The following is a 27,241-nucleotide window of genomic DNA, read 5'->3' as shown; positions in this document are numbered from 1 at the left end:
GTGTAAATTCATTATGCATATCTTGTGTATAACTGTTCTAAAGGATATTATTTTGTGTATTATGTATCTGTAATGTACATTGAAATATTGTGTAAAGTGAAGATCTGCATATGTATGATGCAACCGACTACCCAAGTGTCATGCCAATGAAAACACCAAATAAACCTTGAACAGTGAAAAAAAAAAAGACAGGTAATGGTCCAACATATGTTTCTAAGAAAATGAAACAATTTTTTTCTTATTATAATAAAGAGCATATGATAGGAATATTTAATATCTACAGGCCAGGCAATTATAGAAAGATCAAATTGAGCTATAAAGGGTATGTTAAAACAAACAGAAAGGGATGGAAAATACTTCCAGAAATAGATTACATAGTGCTTTACTAACCTTGAATTTTCTTAATGCTAATTAGAAAGAAACTATGGCAGTGGAGAGATATTGGATAATAGAAAAGACTTCTGAATTAAATCAGCCAGTGTATTTCAAGGATGAGTTGACCTCAGAATGGAACCTAGGAAATGTGCTATGTTGGGCAAGGGTTTTTGCTCTTGTTTCCACAGGAGAAGAAAAGCTATGGATACCATCAAAATTATTAAAGATTCGATTTGGAAAGGAGAAAGGTCTTGAGAAAGAGAAATGACAGCTCATCCACAGAAGTGACAATCATACAGGTGGTAAGAAAACCTCATGAGTGTTGGGGCAGGGTTCTGTTCTTGTCTTTGCAGCAAAACACTCATCTTCAAAAAGTGAAGAGACGTTGGACATTTAGATGCCCAAAGAAGAAACGATAACTATCCAGAAAAGATCACCAAGCAAAGAGAAATCTGACATATGAGGACAGATCATCTACAGGGTAAAATTTCTTTACCTGAACACACACACGCACACACACGTATAAAATCTCAGTATAATAATAGTTGTGACTCACTTAAAAAAATACTGGCTTTGGAGTTGGACAATGGCTATCCTGTAAATCCAAGTATGTTGTTAAAAGAAAAATTCAGAGTTTCTGTCTCATGTTAAGGAGCCATCTGGTATGGGACAGAAAGAAGAAAGAATTTAGGAAAGATTTTACTTTTCCCCATAAATACTTTCACTGAATTTATGTATATATGAATAATGTTTAAGTTTTCCACAATGAACAACAAATTTTCTGCAGTGATCTTTGAAGTTGCCAGGAAGAAGATGGGGCCTCACAACAACGACTCCACCTGGTTGCTATGACACCGTGATGCTGAGAGAGCTAATTGAAGATTGGTTTTGTGTACCAGCTGCTTGAGATGATTACACCTTGGATAGCTGGAGTTGTGCACCTTCTTACAACGTTCTGGACAGAACTTAAAATGAGAACTTCAGAAAAACCCTATCATCTACTTTGCAATTACACCAGACAGTAATTTTGAAACTTAACCATCATTTTACTTTCACGGGATCCCATAGAAAGAACATAGCCCCATAACAGCTGGAAGTAATTTTAGAAGATGACGTCCCCTCTCCCAAACAACTTTGTCCTCAGGGTTAGGGACATCAATTAGGAGTTGATTATAACTGATATAGGGTTGGGGGTTGGGGTGGAAATTATGTAGGCTCAGGGATCTCTTTAAAAAAAGGGAAATTGGATGGGATAATAGGTAGAGTAGTGTGAGCTTACTCATACTAATAATAATAATGAGTAATAGAGTGAATACTTGTGAGCTACTATTTATAGACAATTTACATTGGTATGGATTCTTGTATATTGATACAAATTCAAAATTATATTTGTTGTATTGAATATGCTCCTATTTCTGTTTACAATATGTGTACACCTATGCAGTTATTTTGTCATTGTATGCATGCATGTTTCTACCTCTGCTTAAGATATTTTGTATACTGATACAGTTTTAGAATATTTTTTATCATATTGCACTATACATTTCTACCTCTGATCAAGATACTTATTATACATTGTTTACATTTTGAGGTCATTGTCCTCATTTGCTGCAAGTCATTTAAAGATTGTTTATTATTCTAATATACAGGTATTAAATATTATAGGTCAATAGTCACCCATGTTTGTCATACTAATCAGGTTTTTTAGACACATGGAGATTATAATATTCTTGAGATATGACGCTATAAGGGCACACGTGAACCCGTAGCAGTTAAGACTATTTATACAAGACTTGGACAAGATCAAGCCAGTTAAAATCTCAGCATAGATGGGGAGACAATCACAAAGTTCCACCTCTGTCTGAGGAGACATTGGTTACTGCTGGCTACTAGGGGATGGAAAGTAATTTTCTTCAGAGACATAGTTCCTGAGAGGCTGCCCATGTTCCAGTGGATTGTTCTATAGCTGTAGAGACAGTAGTAAATGAACTCAACAGATAGATAGATAGATAGATAGATAGATAGATAGATAGATAGATGATAGATAGATAGATAGATGACAGATGATAGATAGATGACAGATATGTAGATATAGATATAGATATAGATATAGATATAGATATAGATATAGATATAGATAGGAGGAGGGGGAAGAGAGAATATGAAGTTGGGAGGAAAAAATGTAGGTGATGGATGAAAAATTGGAAAGGAAGGAATGGGGCACATTTGACCCAAACATTCTATGCATGTGTGCATATTAAATAAACATATTTTTAAAAATAACACGTAAAATTAGGATTTTTCTTATATTTCATTTTGTTGTACTATGCTAAGAGTAAAACTCAGGGCCTCACCAGTGCTAAATAAATGCTCTATCACAGGATTACATCCCTAGCCAACAAATCCTTTTAAGCAGCAAAGCCAATTTCTGGTGAAGAATTAATTTAATACAGATGATGCTTTATGGCAAATTTCGAGAAAATAAACAAAGCATATAATATAAAAGAGCAAGGTACTTAGTGATGATCCCCAGTGAAGGTTCTTTATCTAGAAATGAATGATTTGGGTTGAATATGTTCAAAAGGTCTACATGGTTTATTCAGACAGCTTTGGTATTCTCTTCTTTCTGCCTCTCTCCAACTGGGGAAGAGAGCTGGAAGTATCTAATGCCTTTGGATGTCAGCAAAAGTACTGTCTGCCAGAGGCAGTCCTGGGAGTGTGCAGCACACAGGAGGTATTCAGGATACATTCTAGCACTTGGCAAGTGCTTTGAGACAGGATTTTAGTCTGGCATGTAAGAACAAAGCCTTCCTAGGTCTTCAGAGGGAGTCAAGTTCTCTGTTAAAATGTTGACAATAACTTAAAAATGTAAGCACTTTTGTTTTGCCACAATATTTTCAAGTGTGCTCATTTTATTTTGTCATGCCTTTTATCTTTTAGAAAGATGTCTTTTTTTTTTCTTCCTTCTAAATCCATTGACTCAAGGCAAATACTATGTGTTTCTAAGTTTTCCCTTGGTAAAATAATGGCATTATATGGAATTATTACCATAATTGAAAATGTAAAAAGCCACTGAAAAGCTTTTTTGAGGCTTTAAATGCACTTTGTGTGGTGATTTGAATGAGCATGTCCCCTCCCACCCCGAAACTCATACTTACATTTACATGCTTGCTCACTAGCTGATGAACTCTTTAGGAGGTGTGTCACTGGAGGTCGGATCTGAAGTTTCAAAAGTGCAAAAAAGGGTGCATGTGTGTGGTGTGCCTGCTATCTATAGATCATGATGTGAACTCTGTTACTGCTCCAGCATCATGCCTGTCTGCTTCCTGCCATGATGATCATGTACTCACCCTCTGAGACTGTAAGCCAGTCCCCATTTAATGCTTTCCTTTCTAAGAGTTTCTGTAGACAAGGTGTCTGTCTCTTTGCAACAGAGCAGAGACTAAGAACTTCACTAACTAGTTCACTACAATTATATCATGAGGCTATTGAGGAGGCTTAGTGGATAAAGATGCTTGCTGCTAAGTTGATGACCTAAATTCCATCCCTGAGATCAACAACGTGGGAAGAATAAAGGCACTCTTACAAACTGTCTTCTGACCTCCATATGGACTCATCGTGGGATGCATGAGATCACACACACACACACACACATAGGCACACGCGTGTATGTACACATGTAGATAAATAAATGTAGTTTAAAAAAATTTGGGCAGTGGTGACTCATACCTTTAATCCCAGCACTCAGGAGGCAGAAATAGGATTTCTGAGTTCAAGACCAGCCTCACCTAGCAAGTGAGTTCCAGGACAGTCAGGGCTATGCAGAGAAACCCTGTCTCAAAAGCAAACAAAAAGAAAGAAAGAAAGAAAGAAAGAAAGAAAGAAAGAAAGAAAGAAAGAAAGAAGGAAGGAAGGAAGGAAGGAAGGAAGGAAGGAAGGAAGGAAGGAAAGAAAATTAAAGAAAACAAAAAAAACTTTTTATTTGTAAAAAGTAATATCATGAATATCAATCTATTCTTGGTCTGTTTGTTTGTTTGAACATTCCTGAATCAGAAACCTAGCTTTACTCTGGCCTTGTTTGCATTGAGATGTAAAGTATGTGTAATCTGTTGTGCTGTGAATGTCACTGTTGTTCAAAAGCTACATCTCAGGCAACCTTCACAAAGCAGCACTTTCTTAGCCCGAAAATATTTACTCACGTTGATCTGATCATCTAGCATATCTTCAAGCAAAAAAAAAAAAAAGCCAAAAACACCCCAGAAAACAAAACAACAACAACAAAGAAACAACCTCTTGTCGCTTTTATGAAATTAGTTGCAGATTTTTTTTTGAGAAGGGAAATATAGTTTGTAAATATTTTTCTTGGCAGCTTTCCCACTATTATTTTCTCTCTACACAGAAGATGCTTCTTTGCCTGGCTTACAAGAGAGCATCACATATTTTGACATATTTCAGTTGGAATGAAGCTTATGGCTAAGTAATGAAGGCTGCCAAGACAGCAATGCCTTGTGATGTTTTGTTTAGTTCCTAAAAAACAATGGAGTTATATTTTCATTAAAACATAAAAATTACTTTTGTTAGCACAATTAATCATTGATTTATTCTCTTTTCTCCCATAGTCTAAAGTTGACAAGTCATTTGAGGAAGCAGCAACTTGTGGTACCATGTTGAGTAGGGTGTTGCCTCCGCAGTCACTGGCCTGCTCAGGCAACAGACTGTCCTGAACTCCTTGAGAGCATTGCAGCTGCACAGCTACTGCTTCACGTGAAGATGCTGAGAGACCTAAAGGCCATTGCTCTGGAGCTGTCAACCACCATGGGTAGCAGGAACTCTAAACACGGCGGTCTCATTGTGCCAATAACATTGTGAGTAGTTAACCCATCGAAGCCCTCAGAAAAGCCCAGATCAATACATTCAGTCAACTCTTCATGGCTCTTGATGCAATTGACTTTTCTAATATGAAGTATCAGTAAAATGCAAAAATATTTTTACTAAGTTACATTTGTAAAGATTATTGTAATAAAGCATCTAAATGAACAAAATGTATTAAATCCATTTAAAAAGAAAGATAATTTTGTCAGTTGACTTTAGTTCTCTGAAAAAGAAGTCAATATTCTACCAGTTGAGTTGCTACCAACATGCTAGCATGAATCCAAGAAGCATTTTACAACGTTGTAGTGGCTATGGTAACAGCAATTTGTAATTAAAGCATGCAAATGGAAAACAATTTATAACATTTAAGACATTAGTTAAGTTCCCAGGAATTGCAGTACTATTTATACTTTCAATAAGACTTAATACATTTATGTTTCATGCTTTTAGTTTCTTTATGTTCCTATGCTAAGTAACTAGAATGAAAAAGAACTACTTTTTTTAAAAAAAAAACTCTTTTAATGAATAAGGATGATAAGTTACATAATTCCTCATGTGGGAGAGCATGGTTTAGAACCACACACACACACACACACACACACACACACAAGTGCACATAACACTGCCGGAATCTGAATGAATTTAGTGGTCATTACAACATCAGGCTTCCGGTTTTGCTGTTGTGTTGTGGTTTATAAGAGGTCATTATTGTGGAAAATGGGTAAGGGTAATTGAGCCCTTGTTATTTTTGCAGTTTTCTATGAGTCTATAATTAAGATAAAGCTTGGAAATATGAGTAGCTGCTATGGAAATCACCACACTGATATCCAAAGGGGTTGTACCAGCTTGCATTCCCACCAGCAATGCAGAAGTGTTCCCTTTACCCCACAACCTCTCCAGCATAAGTTGTCATCAGTGTTTTTGATTTTGGCCATTCTTACAGGTGTAGGATAGAATCTCAGGGTTGTTGTGATTTGCATTTCTCTGATGACTAAGAATGTTGAACATTTCCTTAAGTGTCTTTCAGCCATTTTAAATTCCTCTGTTGAGAGTTCTCTGTTTAGTTCTATACTCAATTTTTTTATTGGATTATGTGTTCTTTTGGTGTCCAATTTCTTGAGTTCTTTGTATATTTTGGAGATCAGACCTCTGTCTGATGTGAAGTTAGTGAAGATCTTTTCTCTTTCTGTAGACTGTTGTTTTGTCTTGTTGACCATGTCCTTTGCTTTACAGAAGCTTTTCAGTTTTAGGAAGTCCCATTTATTAATTGTTTCTCTCAGTGTCTGTGCTACTGGGGTTATATTTAGGAAGTGTTCTCCTGTGCCAATGCGTTCAAGTGTACTTCCCACTTTCTCTTCTATAAGGTTCAGTGTGGCTGGCTTTATGTTGAGGTCTTTGATCCATTTGTGCATTAAGTTTTGTGCATGGTGATACATATATGTCTATTTTCATTCTTCTACATGCCAGCACCACTTGTTAAATATGCTTTCTTTTTTCCATTTGATATTTTTAACATCAGATTTTCTAAGGCCATTATAAATCTACTTTTCTTTTCTTTTTAAGATATTCTTCAAGCTGGAGAGATTGCTCAATGGTTAAGAGCACTGGCTGCTCTTCCAGGGGTCCTGAGTTCAGTTTCCAGCAACCACACGGTGGCTCGCAACCATCTATAATGGGATCTGATGCCCTCTTCTGCCATAAAGGTACTCATGTAGATAGAGCACTCATATCCATAAAATAATCCTTTAAAAAAAAAACAGAAGAAATTATTGAGCCGGCCTGAATATCTGCTTTGTGAGGACTAGCTTTCCAGAAGGCCATCATATAAGCTCCAACACCACTGAAGAAAATCACAGCCAATCCAAATGCAGAGTTATGGCAGTTGGTCCCAGTGGATACAGCTATAAAAAAATTCCTACAACCAAGGCTCAGGGAATATTGTGGAAGAACGGTCAGAAAGAGTGTAAGAGCCAGAGGATCAAGGGGTTTAATAAAAGACCGTGTCCCCTAGAAATGTCAGAAGTGACACTCTGAAAGTCTCACCAACATGTTTGCTCAAACTTGAGCTGAACAAGAATGACACCAATGGACAAGACCATGTGAATGGGGTTAGCTCACAAAGCTTCAACCCTACCAGCACGAACCAAGGAATACTAGGAGTGTGGGAGCTCTTCTCTAGGGAAGAACACCCCATGGGTGGCTCAGTGCCAAATGGTCAGCTCTGAAAACATATACACAAGCAACACTGCACAGACTGAGGAGATTATATTTAGGAATATATTAGTGTACATGTGTGTGAGTGTGTGTGTGTGTGTGCACGTGTGTGTGTCTACATATGCCTGCAATAACAATTAGTGGAAAAAGAGGCCATGAATTGAAGGAGGGTGGGGCAAGGTATGTGGGAGGGTTAAGAGGGAGGAAAGGGAAGGATGAAATATTGTAATCATATTATAATCTTTTAAAAAGAAATTATTCAATATTAAATTGTTAAAAAAATGATATTGATGGGAACAACTTTAAAGAAAATAAAATGTGGGATGTTTAGTCTGCGTGTATCTCCAAGTGTTCTGTGCATACCTGGTGCCCTTTGAGTGCAGAAGGTACTGGATCTCCTGGAATTGGGATTATGAATGAGGTGAACCACTATGTGAGTGCTAGGACTCAAACCCATGTCCATTGGGAAGCAGCCAGTGCTCCTAACTGCTAAGTAATCATTCCAGCGCATAAGTCTCCCTTCAAAGCAGAGAAATGTTTTATAGCATATAAGTTTTCCTTTCCATGTACAAAATATGAAAGAAATCATTTTTCTAGGGTCTTAGAAAACAGAAAATTCCTTGTTTCTATTTCTAACTGAATGTAAGCTCCCTGCTACAAAGGTTTCTCTCTCCCAGTCCTGAGAGCCACGATGTGAGATGGCAGGATGCTCAGGCAAACCAAATGATTTCTAGCGTGTGCCTCGGTGCTTGTTACCAATCAGTAAGACGGGTGTTAGTTGGCCCTCGTGATAGATATGAGGATTGGATATTGACGTGAACAGTGGGGAGCTCATGTGCGTCTTCACTGGCTCTGGTTCTCACTAGAGCACAAGAGAATTTATAAGGTTCACTCCTTTGTTAACTTAAAATGAGGAAAAAGCAACAGAAAGGCAAGGAAAGGTATGAAAATAAAATGTGTGGATTATCTTCACACTGTTTTATCCTGTGGTAGGTAGAGTGGACTCTAAAAATTAAGTAATTGAATCAGTTTATTATTATCCATTTTGTTCTTTGATTAGAGACTATACATCCTTTTGTATAACTCAAATATTCATGAAAAATGGCCATGTAGTCTTTCAGAAGGAAACCTTCAAGTCTGGGAAGTAGAGATTTATAGGCCATATTCTCTGACCTAAATTCTTAAAATGTAATTACTTGAAAATTATGAAACATAGTTAAGATAAGCCTTGGGGCAAGAAGGAAATCAAAGGAATGATTGAAAAGAACTGTTCCTTCAAAAATCAGTAGAATATGTGAAAGATATGTTTAGAGTATTCTCATTGTTGAAGAAAAACTAAGAATAAGGTAACTTTTTATTTAAGAAAAAAGAGAGACAAACATTTAAGATAAAAATAACATAGAAAGACCTGATACATTTACATAGGGCCCCTTGGAAACATAGTTAAAACTCTTGCTGTAGAGGAGTTGCTAGAGAAACAAAAGTTAGTAAAACTACCCAAGAAAATTCAAACACCTATGGCCATGTGATGATTGCAAAAGTTGGAAACTGACTTTTAATGAAATATAAAGAAAACAAAGGAGAAGTTAAAGCAATTCTGAATAGTTCAGGTGTTATTGTTCCAGACACTACTGCAAAATCCAAGACAGCTCAGCTTGTATTCACAAAACTGTGGTACTGTTCTGTCAAATACTAAAACAGCCATGGACCAACATAGATGTACGGACACACTTGCGAAATGCTAACGTCAAACCTTACCCAAAAAAAGTGGAGCAAGGTAGGCTTTTGCTGCTGCTCTGAGGTGGGGCAAGGTGGAATTCTGCTGCTCTGAGGTGGACCTCGCCAGCCAAGAGGTTCAGATAGAACAGAGAAAGCATCTCACTCTACCTCAGGTTACATTTTTAGTCATTAGTGAATAAGATTTTCTTTCTGGTAGTGCATTGTGCTTTTCAATGTTAACACATTCTTACGAATTAAGACCATGAGGTAAGGAGGGTGGTATTTGGCTAGAAGTGGGTATATGAAGTATTTACAGTCAGGTTAAGGGCTGAGAAAAGTGTGAGAGTAGGGATCTTCCAATTAGCTCTCTTCCACAGTTTCTCTGAACAAGCTTCCATTTTCCACAGCCTCAAGTTCACTGAAGACAACAACCAAGCTACTATTAAGAGGAAAAATTTTAACTCATCCACACCAACAACTAAACTGACTTGATATTCACTTTGTTCCTTGTATGCTGAGGAGCAATGATTTTCTAGGTATGCAAAAACTAAATAAAAGAAACAAAGACAAATCAAAAACTTCACAGTTTTGCCTGATGTTACTTATGGGTCTCCAGCTGGGCAAACTTCAATTTGTTCAGAAGTCTTTCCAAATTAATGGCTTGTGTGTGTGTGCATGTGCGTGCATGCGTTCGTGTGTGTGTGTGTGTGTGTGTGTGTGTGCATGTGTTTGACACTATATAAAGTATTTCTTTTAAATCACATCACAACTGCCTTCAAGGGGAGCTTTGTTCTCAGAACATCCATTAATTCAAGCATCACTATAGGACAAACTCATTTTGTACTGTAGAAGTTCCTAAGTGATTCATCTGTCAGGCTCCCTCTCCTCCCTTCCAAACACATTCTTCTTCCTCCCACCACCACAGTTATTTCAGAAGGTTCTGTAGCAGGTTCTCAGAGGCCCCATTGTGTAGTAACAAAAGAACTCCAGCAGGGGAGAATCAGGTTCTGTCCTTGCTTGCTGTCCTCAGTGGAAGGATATCCTTTTCCCAGGCCTGAAACTTGCTCACAATTTGAACCCAAGTTCCAGCTCATCATGGAAGTCAGACCTATTGGGTGGATATGCGGGCAGGTGCTGAAGAACTTCTCTGGAAGACGTATGACTTCCTTACTGTAAACTGGGATATGGGCGTGGGAACAACTGGGGACAAATCTCACAGGTTTCCCCGTTTTCCCAGTTACCCAGGAGGTGGGCCATTGTTCCAAAGTCCTGTGAATGTCAGGGGCTATTTCTCCTAACTTCTCCTTTCCTTAGTTGAGGGGATCCAGAAGGCAGTCATGGACCTTATAGATGAGTTTAAAGATGATCTCCCTACCATCCTAAGAATATCACAGTCTAATCAGGTAATGTGATTTATAATCTTCAAAGGAAGACAAAATATGGGATTTTTTGTATCATACAAATCATTAATACTGATATCAGTAAGTAAAGCTTAAGAAAACGTTTTTGCTTAGGAAAAGAAATTTCTACTTACTGGGAGGAGTCCTTGGATAGCAGGGAGATAAAGCAGGAAGTGAATGAGGCAGATCAATTAAGATTAAAGATAATCATTGTGTCATTAGATTAAAAATCTGGAAGTTTTTCATAGCAGAAACTGACAATGTAGTTCACTTAAGATTTGTTTAATGTAAAATTTAAAAAGTAGCTAGAAACAGGTAAAATCTAAGCCAATTAAGTGAATATAAACATTTAACTGAGATAAACTAATCCTGGAGAGACGCAGTGTGAATATGTGTGTGTTAATATGGAAAGTTTACCACCTTAAACAGAATACACACCCACTGTGTTTACCACCAAGTGTCCGTTTCATAAAAGATTTGAAGGAGATAAAATATTGGAATTGGAGACAGAGGGAAAGAAGGAATTCTGAAGATGTTTATAGTAAAGAAAGATGTGATCTTATCTAATCTAATTAGACCAAGTATCAACTTTGAAGTACGATACAGTGTGAAGTTACAGGACACTGGAAAAGACGTGTGGCGATGTCACATATCAAGTTTCTAGCCCAAACCAGAAACTGAACCCAAAAGCACTCTGAGCAACATGGCAATCATAAGTTTACATGTTTCATTAGGAAAGATGTTGGGGCTGTTTTAGCCATGTCAAACACTTTTCATCACCTCCCTATTGCTTGGGAGTGGGGAGACAAACAGGATGTGATCCCTGTCCGTGAGTTTAATCTAATGACGACTGGTTGTAATGGCAAGGTTAGTAAGTATTATTAATTTAACCCAGACATGAAGATCTTTGGATGTCATGGAACAAAAGAGGTTGATCTTTTGTCTTAATTATAACACAAACATATGACAGAGAAGATTTTGAGGATGGAAATGACATCCAATTTTCACTTTGAATGTAGTTCTTTGGGCTAGGGAGATGGGTAAGATCGCTTGCTGTGCAAGCAAGAGTTTGTGTCCCCAAAACTCACATAAAAACCAGGCCTTTGCACGTGTCCATCACCCTAGCATTGCGAGTCTTGGGGTGTCGCTGGTTGATCAGCCTAGCTGAAAGGGTGGCAGCCAGTGAAAGACCTGTCTTGAAATATCAGGCGGAGAATGATACAAGAGGACATAGGAAGCCCTCCTCTGGCCTCCCCATGGGCCCATGCACATGAACACAGACATGTGCATGACACACACATACACACACACACACCACACACACACACACACACACACACACACGAAAAACAAATAGTACTTCTCCAGTGCTAATGTTTTCTTAATGGAGGCAGAGTTTCTAGTAAAATTATGTTATAAATGGTTGCCTGAAACATTGGGAAGATAGAGGGAGTGTAGTACTTAGTCTATAACAAACTGATAGTGTGGGAGGGCAAGGCCATGCGGGGTAAGGAGTCTGCATTTCCTGAGTGACTGGAAGAATAATGACTATTTAAGGGGGAGAGAGGTCTACGTGGAGTATGTAAAGGAGACAGAGTTGAGACATAATAAAATTATTTTAGCAGTTTGGATTCAAGAAATGTCACAAATTGTGTTCACTTTATGTATTTGAGCTGTAAATTGAAGTTGCTTAGCTTATAATTCTGACTTTAGACTAACAGAGAAAGTAAGCCTTCTCTATTTGGGTGTCTAGACCTGGAAGGAGAGTGATGTGAAGTGCAGGATCCCAGGTGGATAGTTGTTGGGCAGCACACAGGTTGTTCAGCTGAGCAAGACAGACTAAGGATGGAAAACTCCAGAGGAAAGGCAAAATTCTGCAATTTCAGACCTTCAAGTTAGATAAAGTCTAGTTACCTTCATCTCTGCATTCCCCTGGACTTCGTACAAAATATTTTGAAATGCCAGAGACTTTTCTTGGCCATATTCTGGAGCTCTGAGAGGAGAGATAGACAGGTGTCCAGTGAACCTAGGACAGTAGGTACAATAATTATAGAAAAAGCATCAGAGGGAGCCCTAGAGGCCAGAGCATGCTAGAAATGACTTATTTCTTTTCCAAAATGTGCTTTCTCCAACGCCAAAGTTAGAGACATTGAGATTTTGTTCAACCAAAAAAACCTGCAAATTTTTATATGCCTTTCACCTTGCTCTATCTTCTGATAGTATCGTTGTTACTTGATCCAAGACTGTGATTTATGTTCAGACTTTTGGGTACCTTCTCCCTAAAGAGAGCTCTATCCTGTTTCCAACACCTTGAATTTCTTTCCTTATGAGCTTCTTAGACCATTTAAGGAGGAACGCAATGATAGTTTTCACCCATTGTTCCCCATTCACTTTGCTGACTTAGACCACAAACCCATTTGTGTGTGAGATGCACAAAGCATAGGATGTGAAGAAGAAGAACCCTCTTGAGAAAGTGCTTACCTCTGCTTACCTCAGTACTTGCCCCCCACCCCCACCCAATCTCCTAGCTCTGGTTTTGTCTGGATTTGGCAAGAATTATTTCAACTTTCACAAAACTTTCCTGATTAAGTTCCACAAATATTGAAAAAGGAAAGAGAAGAAGGTGGGGTCAGGGAGGTGAAGCCACAGGGCTTGTATGGGCTTAGTTTTCAGTCGGAGTTCAACATCAGCTGAGCCTATGGAAGATGTGTGATCTGACACCTGTTTGAGCTGGATCTCTCCGTTTTATTTGCTGCTGAAATAATGAAAACAAGCAAAGTTGGGACAAGGGAACTGTGCAGGTGGCTAATCCGCTAACCTAGAGAAGAAATACGTATTTTAGACTAGGGGTGGATAGGTGAGGGGTCAAATTCTGGGACAGTACAAAGGAAGAATTGAATACTTTTGCTGACGGGCTGGTTTTATAGGCAGAGGATAGTAAGAACTGTGATAAAAGAAACGAAAGGTCAGCGTTAAAACCGGAGACAACACACCCTGTGGGGAGGGGGGACCCCCACAAACATAGAAACCAGAAAGCCCAGGGTGGGGGTAGGAGATTACGTATTCAAACGGGGAAATCTAGAGCAGGGTTCCAGAAGCCAGTTTATTGACTTGCCCTCTGGGTGCTTGGGTGGGGCCTTTACTTCCTGGCCTCCACAAACTACTAAGATGATGGCGAGCAGTGTGCAAAGGAACTCCCACAATTCCACTGGAACCAGATGCTGGGCTAAGCCTCTAAGAGAAAATTAGCAGGCAAGCATGAAGATTGCTTCATTTGGGGTCGATGTCTATATTTAAAACCACACAATGATCTGATTAGAAAAACAAAGATGGTGGTGGCGCACGCTGATGGAGGAAGGTCATTGGCTAATAAAGAAACTGCCTCGGCCCATTTGATAGGCCAGCCTTTAGGGGGGTGGAGTAAACAGAACAGAATGCTGGAAGAGGAAGTGAGCTCATATGCCTTAGCTCTGCTCTCTGGGGCAGACCGATGAAGCTCCGACCCAGGATGGAGTAGGCTAGAATCTTCTTGGTAAGCGCACCTCGGTGCTACACACATTAATAGAAATGGGTCAGGCAGTGTTTAAATGAATACAGTTTGTGTGTTGTTATTTTGGGGCATAAGCTAGCCAGGCGGCCGAGCTGGGCAGCAGGGATGCAGCCCATAGCTCCATCAACAGCATGCCTTTAATCCCAGTACTCAGGAAGCAAAGGCATGCAGACCTCTCTGAGTTCGAGGCCAACTAGCTAGTTCCAGGACAGCTAGGGCTGTTGCACAAAGAAACCCTGTCTCTCAGAAAACAAAAAATGAAAAAAATTAGAAAAAGAGAAAAACAACAAGAAGAAGAAGAGGAAGAAGAAGAAAACAAGTCATAGTGCTTTGACATCATCACAAATATGGCACTCCACATGAGAAATATAGGTAGCTGCTCCTCCCTGTCATTGTTTGTTCAGAGTGCAGGCGAGAACCACACCTGCTTGCATGTGCGTGCGCATGTGCATGCAAACGTTGCTTTTGCTTTCTTACATCAGTTTCCTGAGGGGGCCGGAACATGTCTTTCTGGGAAAGGACCAGTTTGTAGTTGGGAAGATACAAGTGATCAAGAGCATTGCATTGTTGGAAGTAACAAAGCCTTGAAAAGTATATGGGAAAACTTTTATTTGTTGGTTTGTTTTGTTTGGCTTTATTTTAAAGAAAGCGTTTTAAAAGGCATGTAAAAGGAGCTCATGACCAAATTGTAACAACTAAGCATTAGAGGGAAACAAAGACCACAGTCATGAGCCACAGGTAAAGATGGAAAGTCAGCCAGGATTTCACGGTGACAGCTAAATACGCCTGTATTTCAATGCAGCCTTGCTTGGAAAAATGTTTTTAACAATCATTCCTATTTTGATCAACTTAAATTATCTGAGCCCTATATGAGATCGGAGCTGACCAAATTATCAATGATAATTACCCTTATTTTTATATAAGACAAAAAAAATCAAAAAGGAAAATGTAGAAGGGGCGTTGGACAGCTTGATTAGTCTGGTGGGAAACAGTGACTCCAGCCGTGGCCTAGTGAAGACGCTAAGGCCAAATAGTGCATGACTGCAACTCTGTCACTCAAGTGAGAGGAAGGAGGGTCCAGATTTTGAGCCCAGTGGAGTTTGAGACTAGTTTGGCTTGGACAGCATGACTGTGTCTCAGAACAATCAGAAGAAAGTCAAAGACCCTGTCATGTAGAAAATAAGGAGAGGAATCTGCAGAAGTAACAGTATCAGTTCCTAACTGCCACCATGATAGATTCCCCAAACACTGACCACTCGAACACAGAGACAAAGTTTACAAGGGTAAACTTCCCATGCCCATGCCTGTTTGTCCTGACTACTCTTAGTAATAACTACCGTGAGGGAGAGTGTAGGTGAACTGCAGTCACAAGCGAGAACAAACCAGTGCCAATACCAGCTGGAGAGGAGCTGCAAAGGGTCAGGCAGTTGAGCCTCAGCCTCCAGGCGGTGTGATTTCTCTGGGCTGCCCTTCAACCACACCCAGGGAAGAAAACCACAGCAGGTCACTATCCCTTTGGCCTGTTTTGATCACTTTGTTTTTAGATTGCTTTCCTCATTGTGGCTGAGGAGGGGAGCAGTTTCAGCTGTCTGGAAAGCACTAGTTACTGTTGCTGCTGTCTGGGAGACCGAGAACTTTTCAGAAAAGTTAACAGAACAAATCATATCAGGACACCAAACAGGGCAAAAATGCATCATCACGGTGGGCTAGACCATCTTCCAGTTGTCTTCAATGAAAAATACTGAACAGTAAGAAAAATACTAAAATCTGGTGATGTCTATTTTTAAAGTAAATATATAAAATGTAAGCTCTTAGGTGAGCACATGTTCACTGCAAAGAAAAAAAATTTAACAGATTTTTCTTTTTTTTTGGGTTTTGTTTGTTTGTTTGTTTTCTGAGACAGGGTTTCTCTATAGCTTTGGAGCCTATCTTGGAACTAGCTCTTGTAGACCAGGCTGGCCACGAACTCACAGAAATCCGCCTGCCTCTGCCTCCCGAGTGCTGGGATTAAAGGAGTGCACCACCACCGCCCGGCCAGATAGTTTCTATGTATATATTAAGTTTAACAAAATACTGCAGACTCAAATGTTGCTTATCTGTAGCCAATGCCTAACTAATTTTTTCCCCTAAGGATGGTCTGATGACCCCCAAATTGCTTAAATTAGTGATGAAGCTGCCTGTTTGCTGCCTGGAATACAGTTAAGCACACTCTATGCGGTGTCGCGGTGGTGAAAGACGAGCAGAGCACACAAACCACGTGTTCATGTTAGATATTTTGACGAAACTACAGTTTTGTTAGAAATTGCTAGGATTGGGGCTGGAGAGATGGCTCAGTGGTTAAGAGCATTGCCTGCTCTTCCAAAGGTTCTGAGTTCAATTCCCGGCAACCACGTGGTGGCTCACAACCATCTGTAATGAGGTCTGGTGCCCTCTTCTGGACTGCAGACATACACACAGACATAATATTGTATACATAATAAATAAATAAATAAATAAATAAATAAATAAATAAATAAATAAAAAAAAAAGAAATTGCTAGGATTTCTGAAGTGTTGACATGCAGGGTTCCTTACACTTACTGACTGACATAGGATGTTTGATTTAGCTTCTTTTACTATACTCTAGCTCATGAATAAAACCCTTAAACTTGCAAAAATATTCCTAATGGTCTTAAGTAACTGCTTGACTATTTCATATATCGAGCAGTGCATGGTTAAGAATTACTGTTTAGAGTCGAGCCTGGAATTACAGGGCTGCAGGGCAGCCGTGCAGAGGATGAGGCAGAATGGCTGCACATCCCAGGCCTCACTGGGCTACTGAGTGGGTTCACACCCAGCCTGCACACTTTAGCAAGACCTTGTCTAAGAATAAAAGGGAGAAATAAAGCTAAGACATAGCTCAGTGGTAAAGCACTTGCCTAGCATGTACAAGATGCTGGGTTAAATCTCAAGTATTGGGGAAAAAAGGAAGGGAGAAAGGAGGAAAGGAAGAAAGAGAAAGGAAGAAGAAAGGAAGATAGGAAGGAACAAAGATAGGAAGGTAAGAAAGAAAAACATAATCTTGTCTACTTTTTAAAACAGCCCCTAAAATTAATGTAAAAATACTACAGACCACCAGGCATAGTAGCACATGCCTTCAATTCCAGCACTCAAGGCAGGTGGTGATGGGTAGATCTCTATGAGTTCAAGGCCAACCCGGTCCACATAGAAAATTCAAGACAAATCAGGGTGACACGGGAGGACACAGTGAGACCCTGTTTCATAAAACAAACAAACAAGCAAAAACTCATAAACCCAAATAGAAATGAAACAGTTCTATCTTTTGGTTAATTCGATTCTCAATCTTTATCCTAAGGATAAACTAATGTGTTCATACAAAAGCTTTAATTAGGGGTATCAGTAAATTGTAGAGGGTGTATTTGTTGGGCTGAGTAAGTTTACGATGTAATGTACAGTGTTGTTATATACTCAGTTTCTGCTGAAAGTAAATGCTAGTAACATATCAGAGAAACATATATCAGATTCTTGTCAAAACTTATTTTTTTCAGAAAAAAGATCCAGTGCAGAGAACATCCAAAGTCAGAATGGCTCTCGCTTTAGCCCAGATCAACCGGGGAACACTAATTCAAGGACTAACCAGCATATCCAGCTCTTCCAAGTCAGTGGCCAAACTCCTGCAGCCCCAGCTGGCATGTAGACTCTTGGAGCTGAGGCACATGTCTCACCGGCTGCTGAGAGAGATGAATGCACCAAACCAACCCCTGTACAGCACGCAGGCAAGTGGGTGTTGCATTCGCATGAGCTGTGGAGTGTTGACGATAAGTGAGTGTTTGGTGCTCAGCCCTAAATGGGGCATTTATATCACCATTTCAAGGCTAAAGGAACATCATGGAAGGGGTGGTGGGCGAGGTCCAGAGCATGGGAAGAAATGATGGGAAACCCCATCTTCTGGACGTGACACACCTTCTCACCCACAAGCTCACGGCAGCGGTGGCTACCTGCACAAGGCTGAGCCCACTGATACTCCTTCACCAGCTGGGAAGCACTGAATGGTTGCTGAGGAGGGTGAGTCATTTTTCTTGAGTGACACAGGCACAAGTAAATTGCCCCAAACCTATCTCATACAAACACCCCAATTACAGTAGTGGGTCACCCCTCTCCTGCAAAAAGGCATAAGAGTAGAAGGGGACTGGTTGGGGAAAAGAGGGTGTCAGAGAGAGAGAACAGAGAGAAAAATGGAGATTATGATCAAAGTACATTATATTGCACAGAACTGTGAAAGAATAACATGTTAAGACTTCTTTAATTTAAAAATAAAACTGAAGTGAATTTGGGATCCTTCATGTGAAACAGAAAAAGTTGAATAAGAGAAATGAATGCCGCACAGTTTCTGTTAAAGTCTGGAAGGGAAAATAATGCTGACTTTTGTTTTTTTACCTTATTTAATTGAGCTGTGTAAAACTTTCCATTTCAAATAGTTCAAAGAAAACATAAGTATGATGATTTTTCAAAGCGCTTGTTTTGCTCCTCCCTCCCAGAACATTGCAATGTTCCCCCAACAACCTCTGGTGTGCTAGCTGGGGTATCCATCTATCAGGTCACTCAGTGTACCCCAACAACCTCTGGTGTGCTAACTGGGGTATCCACCTATCTAGTCACTCAGTGTACCCCAACAACCTCTGGTGTGCTAGCTGGGGTATCTATCTATCTGGTCACTCAGTGTACCCACAAGTATTTGTGATTATCTCTAATTATGTTTGCTGCATGGCTTCAGGGAACTTCTGTTATTTCTTGTTAAGGGAAGCAACTGTTAAAACGTTTTCAAGTCTGAATTTTTTTAAATGTAATGACCCATAACTCCGGATACCTCAAACTGAATGCTATTCAAACATCTGAACTTGCTCTGCAGGAGACTCAGAGACTTTCATAACAAGCATCTCATACCAGGCACATTGGCTTAAACACAGGCTGAAAGGAGAGGAAGCCATGCTCTCACTGGGTTAACCCAAAGAGAAGACTCTTAGTTCATACGCACAGCCCAGAGTTAAGATTCCAGGCACTTGCATGGATGATGAAGCAACGTGCTAACTTGTTTTCTTTGCATGTTTTCATTCTCTTTTCTACATCCATTCTACTTTTAGACTATCTAAAATGACTTGTAAGTGTTTGAGGGGTCTCCATCCTTCCAAGCTCAAGAAATTAGAGCAGAAAACCAAGTTCCTGAGCCAGTGTTTCTTGGGTTCACTGGTAAAAGATGGAGCACATTCAGTGTTGGCCTTTACCAGGGAAATGGGCTTCAACGGAGACATGAGATCATCTATGAATGTTTCACCTTCATGTACGTCTGTGCGTCATGTGTCAGGGACGCAGATTTGCTGTTCATGTTAAATTATTACCTAGAGCTATATCCTGTTGGCTCCCTACTTTTCATTCAAAAGGATGACACATAACTGTGCCTTTTTAAGTGCTTATATTTAATGTTGAGAGAGAGAGGAACCATGAAATGAAGAATCAGCCTATTCCAGGGACACTGAAACACCTCCTTAGCTTCTCTTCTAAAGGGGCAGGGTGTCCATTACCCTGCAATGTGTCTGCAGAAGAAACGAGAGGGCATTATGGGCGCCCTCTGACATATCTGGAAGATTCATCTCTCCACAGGAACGTACTCGTTGTAGCTCTGAAAGCCTTTCGACATTTAAAGATGCCCCTTGCTCAGAACAGTTTGTGCAGGAATATGAGAAATCCATGGAGAATAATCTCTCTGTACTCATAAAAATTTAGTGGCAGAAAAATTCTGTCTTTGCATTCCACATAATGTGTGTGTGTGTGTGTGTGTGTTTAACCACTTACAAGAACAACAAAAACGAAGCAAACAACCAACAACTACCACCCCCCATAAACTCCAGAATGTATTTGCTGTTAGCCTTGACCTCATTTGATTAGCTTACTCTAGAGACATGTTTTGAGATGGAGTGGCTGGACCAAGGCTTATGTGCTGTTCATTGTCTGTTTTGACATCAATTGGCAAATATATTAAAACATAATTCCTCTTGGGGGCTGCCTAATGATGTAACTTTAACTAATTAGCAGTGAAATAGTTCAAAACACAGAAATAATTTAGCAGAAGTTTCTCATGACCAGAAGTGAGCCCTAATGTGTTTCAGATTGCCCTCAGAATGCCCTTCCTAAAAAGAAACACATTCTAGCCCTTTCTCCATTGTTTCACAGAGTTGATCACTGTGAAGCTGAGGTGAACATCTCTGTATATACGTTTATGTTTTTATTAAATTGGTCATGTCTACTTACATAGTCATGTATGCTTACCGTTTACAGAGACTACATTATACTGTAAGTATCCTTCTGAAAATTCTTGGTTTTAGCTAACATTGACAAATGTAGCTGGAGTTTATTTTAGCTCCTCTCTGGTATTCTGGGAAGAAAAGATAATCTGGAGTTTGTTACTGGGAGGATGAACAATTTAATTTCCAGTTCTTTTCTTTTACAAACAGTGGCTTGGTTAGTATGCTTATAGACGTCTCCCGCCCACATGCATGAGACCTTGTCTGGGTTTGTCTCCAAGAGGATCTTCTTTCTTCAGTCTTCACTAACTCAAACTGTACTTCAGGAAGGGTGAACTTCCCTGAGCAACTTCTGACTCTAACAATAACTAATTCAATTTTAGAAAATTCTTAGCTAAATATTTCTTCCCTCCCTTCCTTCCTTCCTTCCTTCCTTCCTTCCTTCCTTCCTTCCTTCCTTCCTTCCTTCCTTCCTTCCTTTCTTTCTTTCTTCTTTCTTTCTTTCTTCCTGGGACCAACCTCCAAGATTTCTCAATTCAGGGTTTTGTGCACCACGCTGAGAATTTCAGGCACCTTGCTAAGGCATGATCCCAAAGAGAAAATTGCAGGGCTACATGGGGAGCAGCTTCCTTCTTTCCTGTTGTGGTGGTTACAGCTGTTTGTGTTTCACCTTCAGAACTGCAGCTGTAAATTCTACCCTGCACCACATGTGCGCCCAGGCCACACATGCAGTTGTGTGAAGGCGTCTGGTCCAGTGAGGGACTGGAGAGCCTGAGACAGAGGCTCACATACTGGCTTCTCTGTTAGCTCTCTCTCTCTCTCTCTCTCTCTCTCTCTCTCTCTCTCTCTCTCTCTCTCTCTCTCTCTCTCTCTCTCTCTTCTCTTTCATAGTCTTAGCCTTCCATGATGTTTTGGGCATTTGATTCTAGAAGGAATTCTCAGTGGCTCTGTGTAAGTGTTTACAGATAGCTCAGCCTCATGTGTCACAGGAGCCAGCTTTCTTTCTGCCCTACTTACTTCTCTTACAATTTAATATAAGATATCTAAATCTCTTTTGGGAAGTAAGTGAATATAATTTAACCTCTTAATTAACTCAGCAAATATTTATCAAAAGCTGGTATATAAAATTACTAGTTTAGGTACCAGGTAGATTTTATCCTTGTTCCATGGACTACGAAGCTAACAGGACATGCAGACACCATCAGTCACACGTAGCAAGTGCATGACCAATGGATGCAAAGCAGACTGTAGAAGCATCCAGAGTGACCGCTGCAGACTGCCTAGGAAACCCAGTACTCTACAGGAGGCTGGAAGGAAGATGAGCGAACCGGATGAGGTGGCAGGGAACTCATTAGAGGAAATGAAGAGTCCAGACTGGAGGTACCTGAGTAAGAGAGAACATGGCCTTTTTGGGAAGCAGAAATAGTAGTATGTGGTTGGAGGGAGCAGATAGAAGAGAATTTGGCGTCCAAAGTTTCAGGATATCAGCATTAGGGGTGAGGGAAACACTGCAGTGACTATGACGATTAGTGGTGAGAGGCTTGTCTCGGAGAGGAAACCATTTGTAGTGAGGAAAGAAACAGCAGGTCAAACCTGAAGGCACAGTGAAGGCATAGACAGAAGTATGAATGTGAGCACAGCAGCACTAGAGTCGAGGGTACAAGAGGGATGTAGGAAATGTGAAGCACAGGAAGGAGAGGGGATGCTCTGGTGAGGTGTGACGGGTAGGAAGGCCAGGGTTGCCCTGGTGAGGTGTGATGTGTAGGAAGGCCAGGGTTGCCCTGGTGAGGTGTGACGGGTAGGGAGGCCAGGGTTGCCCTATTGAGGTGTGATGTGTAGGAAGGCCAGGGTTGCTCTGATGAGTGTGACGGGTAGGAAGGCCAGGGTTGCCCTGGTGAGGTGTGACGTGTCAGAAGGCCTAGGTTGCGCTGTGGATGGAGTGCATCCATGGATACAGTATCTTGAGACTTGAGAGTCACAGCATAGAGAAGCTGTGTTCATTCTTAATAACCCACAATTGATATTCCCAACTGCTTCCAGGTGAAGCTTTGTGGTGGAGAATTTCAGGGGGGGTGACAGCTGGAATTAATGTTCAAAGGAATATGCTGTCTGAATGCCCACAGGATATCATTTTATGTAAATATGGCGGCCTAGTAACCAATCTGAAGTTATCTCTTTTACAAGTGACCTTGGGTCTCGCTAGAAAGAAGCATCCTTCGTACCTGGAACAATCTAATTAGTTCTATCAAATTTATCTTTTATTAATGGAATACCAGTGAAGCAGATGTCTTCCCTGTAATGTGGACTTGGAGGAGCACTTTCATTAGCACACTGATGATGTAACTAGACTGATATTTGAGCCCTTTGGTACAGGGGAAGTCTAACATAAAATCTGCAGTAATGGTTTCCTTAAGATGAGCAGAGAAAGGATGCTGCTGACCCGAGCCCCTAAGATGTCTACACCTAGGTCTTTTGAATGGATGCTCAGATCTGGGGCCTTTAAAATATGTGCAAAACATATTTTATGTTTTTATCGTTTTATTGTTTAAGATAAAAAAAATATGTACAAAACATGATCTGCCTAAAGACCCAATCCAAACACGTCACCTAAAGAATTTCCAGAGGACAGACTGACCTGAGCACAGAGGTTTTGAACCTGACTGTACAGATAAGACGCCCCAAACTCTCCCAGATTCTGCTGAGCTGAGACCACAGGGATGGAAGAGTAGCTAATAATGTTGAGCCTCAGGAATGCAAACCCTGAGCGGAGGATACCCTGGAGGTTTCCGGCATCCCTAGCACCAGTCCTCCAGCCTGCAGCTGCTCTTGCTGCAGTGACCTAGATAGTCAGCTTAGATGCTGACTTCAGCCAAGGCACGTCATCCAGGCAGAGCTGTTGATTCTGGAAGGCCAGTTAATGCGGGGCCACAGAACTGAAAGTTCTTCCTGGGCTGAGAGGATGAGATGACTGTTTCTATCGTGCAGAGGCAACATGGGAGGTAGAGAGCAAGATGTGTGCAAAACCCGAGTGAACCTCAGTCCCTATGCTGCCCACTGAACTCTACTCCTCCCCCGCCTTCCCTGCACCCTGCAGGGTGTACTCCAGTTAAGAATTAAAATGCACATTTACAAATATCAGTTCTGTGGGTGATGGACCTGCCACAAGACTAACAAGCAGGTGTGATTTGGACCTGGGAAAAGCCATTTCCCAAAAAGAACTTTCCAAAGACATACTGCTCCTGGTTGACCAAAAGGAGAAGGCATCCAACCTCTACTGGACCATCCGAATAAAGGCTTTCTCAGGAATGATGCTGCACAAGATGCTGAGCCGGGCTTTCTGTACTAGAAAAGTGCAGTGCTAGGAGCTTTTCTTATAAGTGTGGCGGTGAGTTATTGCACAAAGACATGGCCATGCAGCTTTTACCAACTTACAGGAAAGCCTTTCTTCCTGGGCCTCCCTCTTAACAGTGGACAGCATGTTTTACATTTGTTCATTAGTCCCAGAGAGAGAACTTTGTACCCAGCTCTTCCCCTGTCCTCAACAAGGTGATTTTGAGCAACATGAAGTCAGGTCTGGTAACTCTCCACCCTACAGCTATGTATAATTGAATCTTTATTTTCTCAGCTGCTCAAACATGGCTTTCTTGTGATTTATGTCATTATTAATGAAAAGAAAATGAACAGATGTAGTTCTTTATGAGATGAGACAGTCAATTCTGTGAAAGGAGTGGAAAGGTTGAACTCGGTTCTTGTCTCAAACTGTATATATTGTGCATATTAATGTAACCAAACTAAAAATATTGACATAGTATTGATACTGTACTTTAATTCAAATATGTAAATAAATAAAATTAATGAAACAAATGTAAGATAAAATATTTCTGGTCGGCCAAGAAAATGTAAACAAAGACTCCTATTTTTTCCAAACATCTCCTGCTTATTATTTTAGTTTATCTATATGCTACTCCTGCTAAAAGGCAGAAGCAGAGCAAGGTGGTTTATAATATTAAGAAAGCATGAAGTGTTCTGCGAAGACACCATGACCAAGGCAACTCTTACAAAGGAAAGCAGTTCACTGGGGCTTACAGTTTTAGGGCTTAGTGCAGCAGCATCACAGCAGGGAACACGGTGGCAGGCAGGCAAGGTGCTGGGGAAGTAGCTAAGATCCTGAACTACAGGCCAAGAAAGAGAAACTGGGTCTGGCATGGACTTTGGAAACCTCAAAGCCCATCCCCATGACACACTTCACTCCAGCAAGGCCACACCTTCTCCTCCCTCTCAAATAATGCCACTCCCTGACGGCTAAGCACTCAACTATTTTAACCTATGGGGGCCATTCTTATCCAAACCACCACTGCATGTGAGCCACAAAACTGAAAAAATGCTGCTTGCTAGTAGCCACATAAATTTTGGAGGAAATGTTTCCTATGGGGATGATTTGTTACAGAAACCGAAAGCAGTATGATACTGAAAACAGCAATCCTTAGGCAATAGACAAAATTAATTACAAGTGTAACAGGTATCCACATAATTAATTTTGAAACTAATCATTTTAATTGCCTTTAAATAAGAGAATAAATTCAGGGAACTGTGTAGTGAAACAAAGTACGATTTCTTACAGACACCAGTTTTATTTTGTTTGGTACAACTCCCTACTCGTTCGGCACAGACCTTCCTCTAGGTCTACAAAGACACATCTTGTTGAGTAGACCTGCTTTCCTTCTCCCACTCTTTCCCCACATGCTTGCAGCCAGGGGCTGTGCCATCTGTGCATTGGGAGGAAAGAAGGTGTGGTCTTTGACTCAGTTCCCAGGGAAGCGGAGACATTTTCCATGCTGATTTACAGAGATAAATTAGAGGAAATCCATTTCCTTGGGGATGAGTTCTTACCAAAGTATAAAGCATTTATGGACAGCAATAAGAAAGGATATCTGGGAGTTGATGTGGCCTGAAGAAACAACCAGGAAGTTCACACTAAGTCCCCCACTCTTAGCTGAGAGCTTTTTTGGCCTCTTATTAGCTTCTGCATTCCACAAACCCCTTGCTGGCAGCTGGCAGCCAAAGCGAGGCCAGCACACTTGTACATCAGCCTCTGCTTCTTCAGCTTAGCTGGACAGCACAGAAGAGTTGTCTCTGAGCCCCTCTTCCTACTGCACAGATTTCTTAGAGATTAAAATAAGGAGAGATGGTGGCATATACGGAATGTTCCGTGAATGTTAGTGATAGACAGCTGTATTATTCAACAGAAGCTATTTCAATTTTGGCACAGTTCTGTCCATTTTTTTTCTATAAAAAGCTAGTTGTATTTTTTTAATCCATGAAAGATGGACAGAATTCTTAAATTTTAAATCAAAATATTCAGACAAGTGTGCAAGTCATTGAAAGCATAACTCAATGAATTCTCATAAATTGAACATTCTTTATGGTAGCCATATCCCAAAAACCTCCTACCTTCTTCAGTACTGATCTCACCCCTGTGAGAAAGGCATCTGCTTCCTTGACTTCCACCAGTTTGGCTCACTTTTATTAGAGTTTAATCATTTGCTGGGCATACACTTTTAACCCCATTCTTTCTCAAATGCCATGAGATATTAATAGTTGTCACGTCGCTTCATGCTACCTCTGCCCAAGCACTTCACTAAGTACTTTAGCATTTTCTTGTCTTCCGGACAAAACCTTGGCATAAATATGTGCTAGTTCCATCGTCCCCTTTCCCAGCAGAACAGCTGACTGGTCCAACCAGGGGGCAGGCCTGGGTGTGATTCCTTAGTCACGTCTAACTTTGCCGTTAGCAGCTATGTTGCCGCAAGAGGGTCCTTCTTTTATTCCTTGGCTCTTTGTGGAATGGTAACAATAAAATATGTCACCTTCCTGGGGTTGTTCTAAGGATAAAATTGAGTGTTTATAAAGCACATATTTGGCATTACTGCTGTTTTATTTAAGCTAAGTAAATAAAACATTTTATAAACATTAGGGTCATTCTGTCTGCTTCCCTGCCAGTTTACGAAGGGGGCAGCACAACACCTGTAGCATAAAAGTTGATTAAAATACACTTCAGAAGCTGCAGAATATATTCTTGGTCAAAGTTCATTTTCCTAACCTGTCTGCTATCATTGATTATTTTGGCTTTTTTTTTCTTGATAACTTTTTTTTCTTGATAACTTTTTTTTCTTGATAACTTTTTGCAAAATGGGATCGTCTTATGCTGCCCAGGCTGCCCTCAACCTGCTGTGCTGAAGGAGTCCTCCTGCCTCAGCTTCCCTTCCACCCCCAATGGCTGAAACACCATGCTCTTATGTGTGGGTAAATTTTTGATTGTTTTGGGGTTTTTTTGGTGATGTTAGGGAATAAGTCAGAACTGGAGCATGCTAGGCAAGCATGCACTCACCGAGCTGCAGCTCCAGTCCCAGCGTCAGCATTTCTAAGGCTGTGTACGCACTGTTCTTTCTAGCATGACTGCACTGTCTACTGCGTGTTTCTAGGACTATTAGTTACAGCCCTACCGTTCGGACAGTCACGGAAGCTGATGAATAGCATGGCTAACTGCTCTTCACTGGGAGGGGTAAGGAAATGCCTCATTTCATAGCCTGTTCCATGCAAAGGGGTGGCTGTATGAAAAACCCCGTTACTGAATATGCCACACTGGTGTGCTTCCTTCAGAGCGGCAGGCTGGGTAAGAGCCGGGAGCCAGGCCTGAAGCTTACTGATCAGCTAAGGTCAAGGCTGGTTGCAGCAGTCCCGTGATTAACATTTCCAAGCAGGTCATTAATCTCCAGGAAATGCTTAGCATGTTGATTACTGTAAGCTTAATTG

The 27,241-nt window shown here is 40.6% G+C and overlaps 1 protein-coding gene across 4 annotated transcripts in view; it reads left to right on the top strand.

The window, feature by feature from the left end:
- The window catches only part of Spata9 (spermatogenesis associated 9), a 58,415-nt gene that overhangs the window by 20,586 nt on the left and 10,588 nt on the right, over window positions 1–27,241 (top strand). Inside the window, exons 2-5 of one of the 4 annotated variants that reach the window (XR_007588749.1) lie at window positions 564–677; window positions 4,995–5,240; window positions 6,811–6,950; window positions 17,678–19,284. Coding sequence is in view for 1 of the 4 variants with exons in the window: in XM_050122166.1 (XP_049978123.1) it covers window positions 6,930–6,950; window positions 17,678–17,905 (249 nt within the window). In the remaining 3 variants the exon portion in view is untranslated. Of the gene's footprint in view, window positions 1–563; window positions 678–4,994; window positions 5,241–6,810; window positions 7,610–9,587; window positions 9,740–17,677; window positions 19,285–27,241 lie in introns of those variants that run through there. The other 3 variants (XR_007588750.1, XR_007588748.1, XM_050122166.1) reach the window with 3 other exon arrangements.

This window comes from Alexandromys fortis, unplaced genomic scaffold (assembly GCF_014885135.2).
Source record: "Alexandromys fortis isolate MF-2015 unplaced genomic scaffold, M_Fortis_MF-2015_v1.1 scaffold_163, whole genome shotgun sequence".
NCBI lineage: Eukaryota > Metazoa > Chordata > Mammalia > Rodentia > Cricetidae > Alexandromys > Alexandromys fortis.
The sequence above is the reverse complement of the archived record's forward strand: the minus strand, read 5'-3'. Positions and strand labels throughout refer to the sequence as shown.